This window comes from Cannabis sativa, chromosome 8, assembly GCF_029168945.1.
Source record: "Cannabis sativa cultivar Pink pepper isolate KNU-18-1 chromosome 8, ASM2916894v1, whole genome shotgun sequence".
Classification (NCBI taxonomy): Eukaryota; Viridiplantae; Streptophyta; class Magnoliopsida; order Rosales; family Cannabaceae; genus Cannabis; species Cannabis sativa.
The window spans coordinates 21,524,614-21,533,273 of NC_083608.1; the positions used below are offsets into that span (position 1 = coordinate 21,524,614).

The 8,660-nt window shown below is 39.5% G+C and overlaps 1 protein-coding gene across 1 annotated transcript; it reads right to left on the bottom strand.

Moving 5' to 3' along the window:
* Positions 1 to 372: 372 nt before the first annotated feature.
* On the bottom strand, positions 373 to 2,822 carry LOC115699241 (uncharacterized). Its single transcript, XM_030626538.2, has one exon. The coding sequence runs from the start codon at positions 1,935 to 1,937 to the stop codon at positions 687 to 689; it is 1,251 nt and encodes a 416-aa protein (XP_030482398.2). The 5' UTR covers positions 1,938 to 2,822; the 3' UTR covers positions 373 to 686.
* Between the last annotated feature and the right edge of the window lie 5,838 nt (positions 2,823 to 8,660).

The window sequence follows — 8,660 nt, forward strand, 5'->3', positions numbered from 1 at the left end:
TTTTTCACAATCCACGACTTCATGCGAAAGTAGAACAATGATCTTGTTCAAAAAAAATAAAAAAAACAGAACAGATCAAGTAGACATAGCTTGTTTTATGATACCACCATGAAAGTGGAGCATAATAATGACTACATTTATTAACATAATCCTCCATATATAAAATTCATCAAATAAGACAATGGATTACAATCACATACCCAATTCTCCTTTGGATATTTTTGATTTCACAATCAATCCCAGATCATAATTATCCATGAACAATAATAATTTAAAGCACATAATCAAATCGCCTGCAGTTTATCCATCAATAGCGAATGATCATCCGACACTGATAGACTGCTGCATTTACTTCACAAGGGGCATGAAGCATTTACTAAATTGAGATTATTAAGAAATTTCAGAAAATATAACAAGTTCATACATGTTTAGTTCATGAGATTATGTACACTGAAAACGATGAACCAGCCCATGTGTTGTACACAAACTTGATTCTTACAAATTGAAAGCATATAGTCCTTAGAACAGGACTAGCTAATTTGAACCAAATACTGGAAGCATAAAGTAGAAAGAGCTCCATAACTATGGCTGAGACAATAGTTATGTAATTAAGTGGGTAATGATAAAGCTTCCAGATTTAATACATAAACCTTCTCCGGTTACACTAAAGGATCAGACACAGGCTTTTAGTTCAGCCGTCTCCTTCGAGGTGCCCTTGAATCTCCGGTATCCAAATCTGAAACCCTTGAAGCCTCATTTCTTCTTCTAGAAGATGACGTTGAAAGAGATACTGCTGATTCAATTTCTGCAGCAGTATCGATTTGGGACTCTGAATTTATTCCAGCAGCAATGCTAGAGAAAGAATCTCTATCATCAACTGCAGGAGGCTGCTGCTCCTGGTTCCTACTGGTAGGGTGGTTCCTAAAGGCCTCAAAGAACAATGCAGATGAAAGAGAGGAAAATGCTGCCCTTTGTGATTGTGTTCTTCGAAGGAAAAGGGACTGAAGACGGCGATTCTCTACCACCTCAGGACCAACCATGTTTGATTGGTTCAAGTCCATAACAACCTCCTCAGTTGGTTCCACTGGATTTTGCTCCCTGCGTAACCCTCGGGTTGTCAGAAACCTATTTAGCAAGCTTGCTCTTTCCGCAGTTTCCCGAACACTCTCAGGCTCGTGAGGCTGACTAAAATCCCTCGTCAAATCAAATCTACTCCCAAGGCGTCGAATCATCTCTTCCACTGGAAAACTTAAAGCACTCCTCTGAATGGTTTGTCTCAAGCTCTCAACCCGCCGTGCATGGGGTCTAGCAGGAATCTTAAGACTAGAGTCCTCTTCTGGCTCGAGCTTATGGTTCCCACGGCCATAAATTGGGGTCACATTCTTCAGTGTTACTTCCCCCTTGCAAACTGGGCATTCCTTTGCTTCAGAATGTAAATGTAACCATCGATAAAGGCATGACCAACAAAACAAATGACCGCAACATGTAACAACAGGGTTCCTAGACAAGTCCAAACAGATGTTACAATCAAAAAAGCTCCCATCACTTGCATTACCCTTTTCAATATCATTCTTATTCTCTGATGCATCTTCTTCCAAAATCCCATTGTTAATTTCACATGTTTTGGGCATGTGATTTGTTCTTTCAACTGCATCAACACTACCTTCACCTGCCTGCAATGTAGTTGCATTACTAGAATTAACCATTAGGTGGTTCAACTCCATTGAAAGGTTATGGGCCTCCGGTGGTATTTGAAGTCGTCGCCATCTGGACCGCTGTCTGGCCCCAATCCTTACCGCTTCCCTAAATCTATGAAGAGGATTATCAATCCTCTCATCTAAAGTCATGGGAACATTTGACACTGAGCCTAAAGTGGGCTCGGGACCAGGACTAAGGTTCAAGTCAAGGTTCATCGCATCAGAAGTCTCTTCACCCATCACAATATGGCAAAGCCCAGGTGTTAAAAAGAAAACCTTACGGTATCAGCAGCTCAAATAACTAAGTATAAAAGGAAAACAAAAGAAAAAAGAAAAATTGAACAAGAAAAGAAGCGCTTCACCGATAAATTGAAGAGACCCACATCCTAAAACACCTTATTCTTCCAAAATGGTGTAATATGACAATCTCGAAACATCTAAAACGATCTAAATTTGAATAATCCCAAATCAAAAAACCCTACTTTTAATATCCCAAAGAAAGAACGAATCGTAACACAACTAATGCAACAGTCACAAAATTGAGGAATCCCAGATTCGAAAACCCTTACATGGACACAAATTCAGCAGAACCCAATCGAAACCCTAGCCAGAATGCAGAAATTAAAAAAAAAAAAAAAGTCAAGCTAGGTTTCAATACTCAATTACAGTCACTCAAGAATATATTTCCCGGTAATAATCGATAAATCCCAGCTTAAGAATCTAGGATATTATAGCAGCTTGGAAAAAATTATTAGGAAATGAATTCTTGAATGAAATAAACCAAAACCTGGGTCAAAAAGTGTGATGATGGGTCTTCAAAACGAGAAGGTAAAGGCTGACTTTAACATGAGTTGGCAACCCTCTCCATAGCTGAGTCAGGCCCGACTCAGATTAGACATAGAAGAAATCTCAAGGTATCCGATTAGCGATTTACGTAAGGTGAAGGAGAGGGTTTAGACCAGACACCCATTATGAGAAAAGAAATATTGCTAAGGAAAATCTGAGAACCAGAAGGATAGAGAAAAAGGAAGAAAGAGAGTGATGATCTCAACCGTTGGTTAATTGGATTGATATTATTGACGGTGAGGATCATAGATGATGCAACAACCGGTTGTGATGAAATCATGTATAATGAGTTACATAATCCTTCGCTTATTTGAGGACCCAGGATTAATCATAATCACGTGGCTTATGTTGACTTTAAGTTTACATCTTGGCCGTTAATTGATATCATTTTGCAATCATAGTCAATACTAGGCTTACAAGTACTTGAGAAAGTCAAGGAGGAATAGAATTTGGGTGTAACTAAGGGTAATTATACAATTTATCACGTTTGAGAAACTACAATATATTTAGTGATAATTGAGGAATTCTAATTACACTCTTAAAATATTATTCCAAAAATCACCTAAGTGACGTAGTATTAATTGGAGTGACATATGACAAAAAATGGACGATGGGTCAGCATACAACAATCCTATAGATTGGACGGGTGAACCAAGAGACAAGAGACTGGTCAGCACATGACAAATCTAGGAAGTCAAGTGTAAATTGTCGAATCAGCTCAACTAATCCAATAGCTATGTCTACCAAACGTTGACCAACAGACCTTATCGACTAAAGGGGACTAATCCGACTCCCCATCAAGAAGGCGACATTCTGGTCGGAAAGTCCAAACAAAAAAGTAGCACTGACTTATTCCAAATTTGTGACTTCAACTCCACAATTCTTGAAGACTAGGTCATTATGGATACCTAGAATGGTGGGATTGAGGGAATGGTAGAATTAAGAGAATAAATCAGTTTTTAATGTATGATTTTGTACTTAATATCAACTAATTCACTTGTAATCCTATAAATGGTAGCTTATTTTGCTATTTGAGGAACCGAATTCTAGACTTTCGGGAGAGCTATTACGCTATAGAAATATTCACTTGTAATCCTTGGAAGAATATTGAGAAACTCGCGTAACTCTAGTTCTTGTGATCTTAATATCCTCTCAAGAAATACTAAAAAAAAGGAGTAGTTTATTATCATATAATTGGAGCCGGATCTCTATAAAATTTGGTGTCGTTTATCTCTTTACTTTAAATCCATAATCAAACCCTTTATTTTTGTTTATTTGACTTCGCGTCGTTAATCAAAAATAGGGTCAATATTTTGGTATTTTTATTCAGAGTTAAAAACACTTTGCTCAACTCAAAATATTCATATTTCCTTCCTAAACAATTGTTCAAACTAGAAGAGCTTTGTCCACTAAACCGCGTGACCCGATGGCCATCAATCCAAATGTTCAGGTGCCCACCAACACCAACACGGATAATCCCAATGTACGCCTGCCACCTCACAACAATGCCTTAGTGGGAACAAGGGTCGGTGACCCAGTATCCACAAGGATAGAGGTCAGATTATCGGTTGGGGTTACTACTAAGACCCACAGGTTTAATCCTGGTGTGCAAGAGTTCGAAAACACCACCATGTTGTTTGTTGGAGAAACATGGGATGAGACTAGCCAACCTAAAGTAGGAGAGTCATGTGTCGACCTGAGAGATAATGCACAAATAGACAATCTCTAAGAGGTTCTGGGGCAGGTCCAAAACCACACTAATAGCCTTCACCACAACCAAGAAGAAACACGTACCACCATAAATCAAGCCTTCGACTAGCACCAGCGTGAATTTCAAGAGTGGATGGACTGCACCACCCAAGATATGTGAGCACAGCAAGATGAAATCAATTGTTGGGAAAGACAAGCCACAAAACTCATCAAATAGTTCAAGCAACAGACTAATGTCTAGCTGCCTAAAGAAAACAATAATAAGGGAAAGGGCCCACTTATGGGCCGAAAGAATGTCCGAATAACTGACCAAGGCCTAACTAAGAAAATGGTCGTTAGGGACAAAGATCGCCTACTGATGAACAATTCTTGCTCGGACATTAGTTTGGGAATAACAATCAAAACAATTTCTGACCCAGATCAGAAGGAAGAATAAACGAGGTGCCTGCCCAACCTGTTAAGGTGTCACGAGATCAAGTCATCCCACACTAGGGGAACCGAGGGATCCAAGTTTACAAACATTGGAACAATGGCCAGCAGCAGCAGTAGGGTCAGAGAAGGAAGGATAACCCCAAAGTTTCCAGTCATCGACAATATTATGATGGATATGATGATGACGAGGCTAAAAGTTGAGCCCGAGATGGCGATCGACAGTGACAGCATGAAAATCATCGTGTCGACCAAAACAACAAGCATAATGATGCTGGGATAATCACAACAATGGTAGAAACCCCCTGAGGCAAGAAAGAGCATAAAGCCAAAATGCTGGTGGGAGACCATGATCAAATCTGTGTTCTAAAGGATGGGTTTGAGGTTTGGTGATGACTTACGAGACTATCTGAACAGAAGGAGAGAAAACTGGGATTCAAATTTTGCCCCACCATAGGAAAACCAGTCGAACAATCAAGGCAACTTTGTCATGAATAACCAAGGAAACTTTGTACCGTATAGAGTTGTAACACCCTAACTAGCATAGGCGTATTACGTGATTTTTAAACGTACTGTGCAGCTCGTTGCTAATCAACGAGGTTTATGGAAATCGTGATTAATTAAAATTTTTGCTATTTAATTAAACTTATATAATATTTCATACAAAATACTTTGGGATCCCATTTACAAAATACTTTACAAAAAGTTTACTGTCTAATACAAAATACTTGTCGCCCAACGACTAACTACAAAAGCACTGTTGTCCCGAGGATCGTACGCTCCAGGCCTAACTGCCCCGACATGTACAATCTTCATCGGCTCGTCCTCACGGTTCCTCAACCTTGGCCTTGCCCATACCTACACATAAACATAGCACTATGAGTCGACAGACTCAGTAAGAAAAGCATAAATCATAAAACATACATAATCCCGGGTTATGATCAGACGCCCATACCCCTGACCATAACCCTAGCTATCGTGTCCCACACGATACTGAGTCCCAAACGTTCGTACGACGGTACTATTGACAAAGTAACAGCCTATACTCGGTACACTGGTCATACTCTAGCTGCTAGTCATACTCTAGCCTTACCAATGTGTTACAGTATCAGCCTATACTCGGTTCACTGGTCATACTCCAGCTGCTAGTCATACTCTAGCCTAACCGATGTGATACAGTCAAATAGTACAGTACCACCGACCCTAGTATCAGCCTATACTCGGTTCATTGGTCATACTCCAGCTGCTAGTCATACTCTAGCCTAACCGATGTGATATGGTCGGATGGTACGAAGCCAACATACATATCTAATGTAATCTAACAGGCTTCCTAACATGCATGCTAAACATGTAATACATATGCATACTGTTATACTAATCTTACCTCGATTCCGAATTCAAGTGTGTCGGTCAACCTGAGTGGAACGAACTGCACGGCGATTTACAGGCTCCTAAACCATAACAACCACAACACTAGATAAGTGATACGCTAAATCACTTTCCGGAGACTTAAACTAGAAACTAAAAGTTTCCCTATCGATAAAAAGCATGGCAATACCCTAAACAACATAAAAACGGGAAAAACTAAGGTTCCCGAAAATCCCCCAACCGGCAGACCGGTTCTGCAACCGGAATTCCGGTTCTGGGAATCCTGGAACACCATCCGAAATTCTGGTTGCACAACCGGAATTCTGGTTCCTCGCAGAAAACACACAAAATTCCATAACTCATTCAAATCAAACCCAATTCATACCAAACCTTCCAGACCTGTTCTAAATACCCCAAAGAACATTTTCAAAGCATTAAAACAACCCAGAAATCACAGATACGAAAAATGCCATTAAAGCTCCAAGCTTTGAGTTCAAAACTCAAGCTTGGCTAAACCCCTCTAACATGCATTCAAACCTGTTTAAATCTACTTAAATATGCATAACTAAGCTTCTGCAAACAACAGAAAACAACCACCACAAACACAGCAACCGAATACTTCATTTTACCATAAAAACTAAGTTTTTGAGCTGAAATTCAAAACATTGAACAACACAACTAACATGCATCATAACCAGCTCTATTCTACTCAATTAAACAAGATTAAACCTCTGAAATTATATCACAAACACAACAGCAACAACATTTCAAGTAAGCATGCAATTCATCATCATTTTTCTTTAAAATTCAAGAAAACAAAAAAGAACAAGTTCAAGAACCTTACCAACAATTGAACTACACTTAGAATGGTTGAAAAGTGTTTGAAATGCTAAGAAAAACTCCCAACCCTAGCAGCTCACACCAAGCCGAGAGAGAGAGAGAGAGAGAGAGAGAGAGAGAGAGAGAGAGAGAGAGAGAGAGAGAGAGAGAGAGAGAGAGAGAGAGAGAGAGAGAGAGAGAGAGAGAGAGAGAGAGAGAGAGAGAGAGAGAGAGAGAGAGAGAGAGAGAGAGAGAGAGAGAGAGAGAGAGAGAGAGCTTTGAGTGAAAATGCATTTTTTTTTTATCTTTCTTTGATTTTTCTTCTAATTTCCAATTTTGAATAAAATGAACAAATAAAAGATAATTTCTCTACTTATCTCAGCCAACACACCACCATAAAATCACATAATCAAATCACTTAGTCCACTAAAGGACAAAATATCCATAGGGCAAAATGACCAATTTGCCCCTCCACACTAAAATAACATAAAGGGGGTACTAAAAGGGTAACTTGGAAATTTCTAAATTTCCAACCACTCCCAACATTCCCAATGTCTAATAAACCGTCCCAATATACTAACATGCTAAGTTGTGATTTTACTGAGCCAAACACCGAGTTCCATGTTCACGGGCACCGGAGATGCAAAATTATGAAATTCACTATATGACATAAAATGCATTTCAGAATTCAATAATAACAACATAAATAATTATTTAAATATCTATAAATAATCTTCCATAATTAAACATAATTAACTGCTAATTTCCAAATTAAACTAAGCGGTCTTTACAACTATCCCCCCTTAAAAGGATTTTGTCCCCAAAATCTAACCTGAACAACTCTGGATATTGAGCTCTCATATCTGACTCTAGCTCCCAGGTGGCTTCCTCCACCTTGCTGTTCCTCCAGAGTACTTTGACCAATGCTATGGTCTTATTCCGAAGGACTTTATCCTTTCTATCTAGGATCTGCACTGGCTGTTCTTCGTATGTCATATCTGGCTGCAGTTCAAGGCTCTCATAACTGAGTATATGAGTAGGATCTGAAACGTATTTTCTCAACATGGAGACATGGAATACGTTGTGAACTGCAGAAAGAGCTGGAGGCAACGCTAACCGGTATGCCACTTGACCTACCTTCTCGAGAATCTCGAAAGGTCCTGTAAACCTAGGGCATAACTTGCCTCTTTTCCTGAAACGTTTGATCCCCTTCATTGGAGACACATGTAAAAACACATGGTCCCCTACTTGGAACTCAACATCTATGCGTTTCGGATCTGCATAACTTTTTTGTCTACTCTGTGAGGCAAGCATTCTAGCTTTAATTTTCTCAATTGCCTCATTGGTCCGCTGCACTGACTCCGGACCTAGGTACTTCCTCTCTCCTGTCTCATCCCAGTGGATGGGAGATCTACATTTCCTACCGTATAATAGTTCATAAGGAGCCATCCCTATCGTACTCTGATAACTGTTGTTGTACGAAAATTCTATCAGCGGTAGATACTTATTCCAAGAGCCTTCAAAATCCATAACACAGGCTCGTAACATGTCCTCCAATATCTGAATTGTCCTTTCGGACTGTCCATCTGTCTGAGGATGGAATGTTGTACTGAATTTCAGTTTTGTACCCATTGCTCGTTACAAACTCTGCCAAAACTTAGAGGTGAACTTCGGATCTCTATCCAAAACTATAGACTTCGGTACCCCGTGAAGTCTTACTATTTCTTTAACGTACAATTCTGCCAACTGATCCACTGAATAGGTTGTTCTAACAGGCAGAAAATGAGCAGA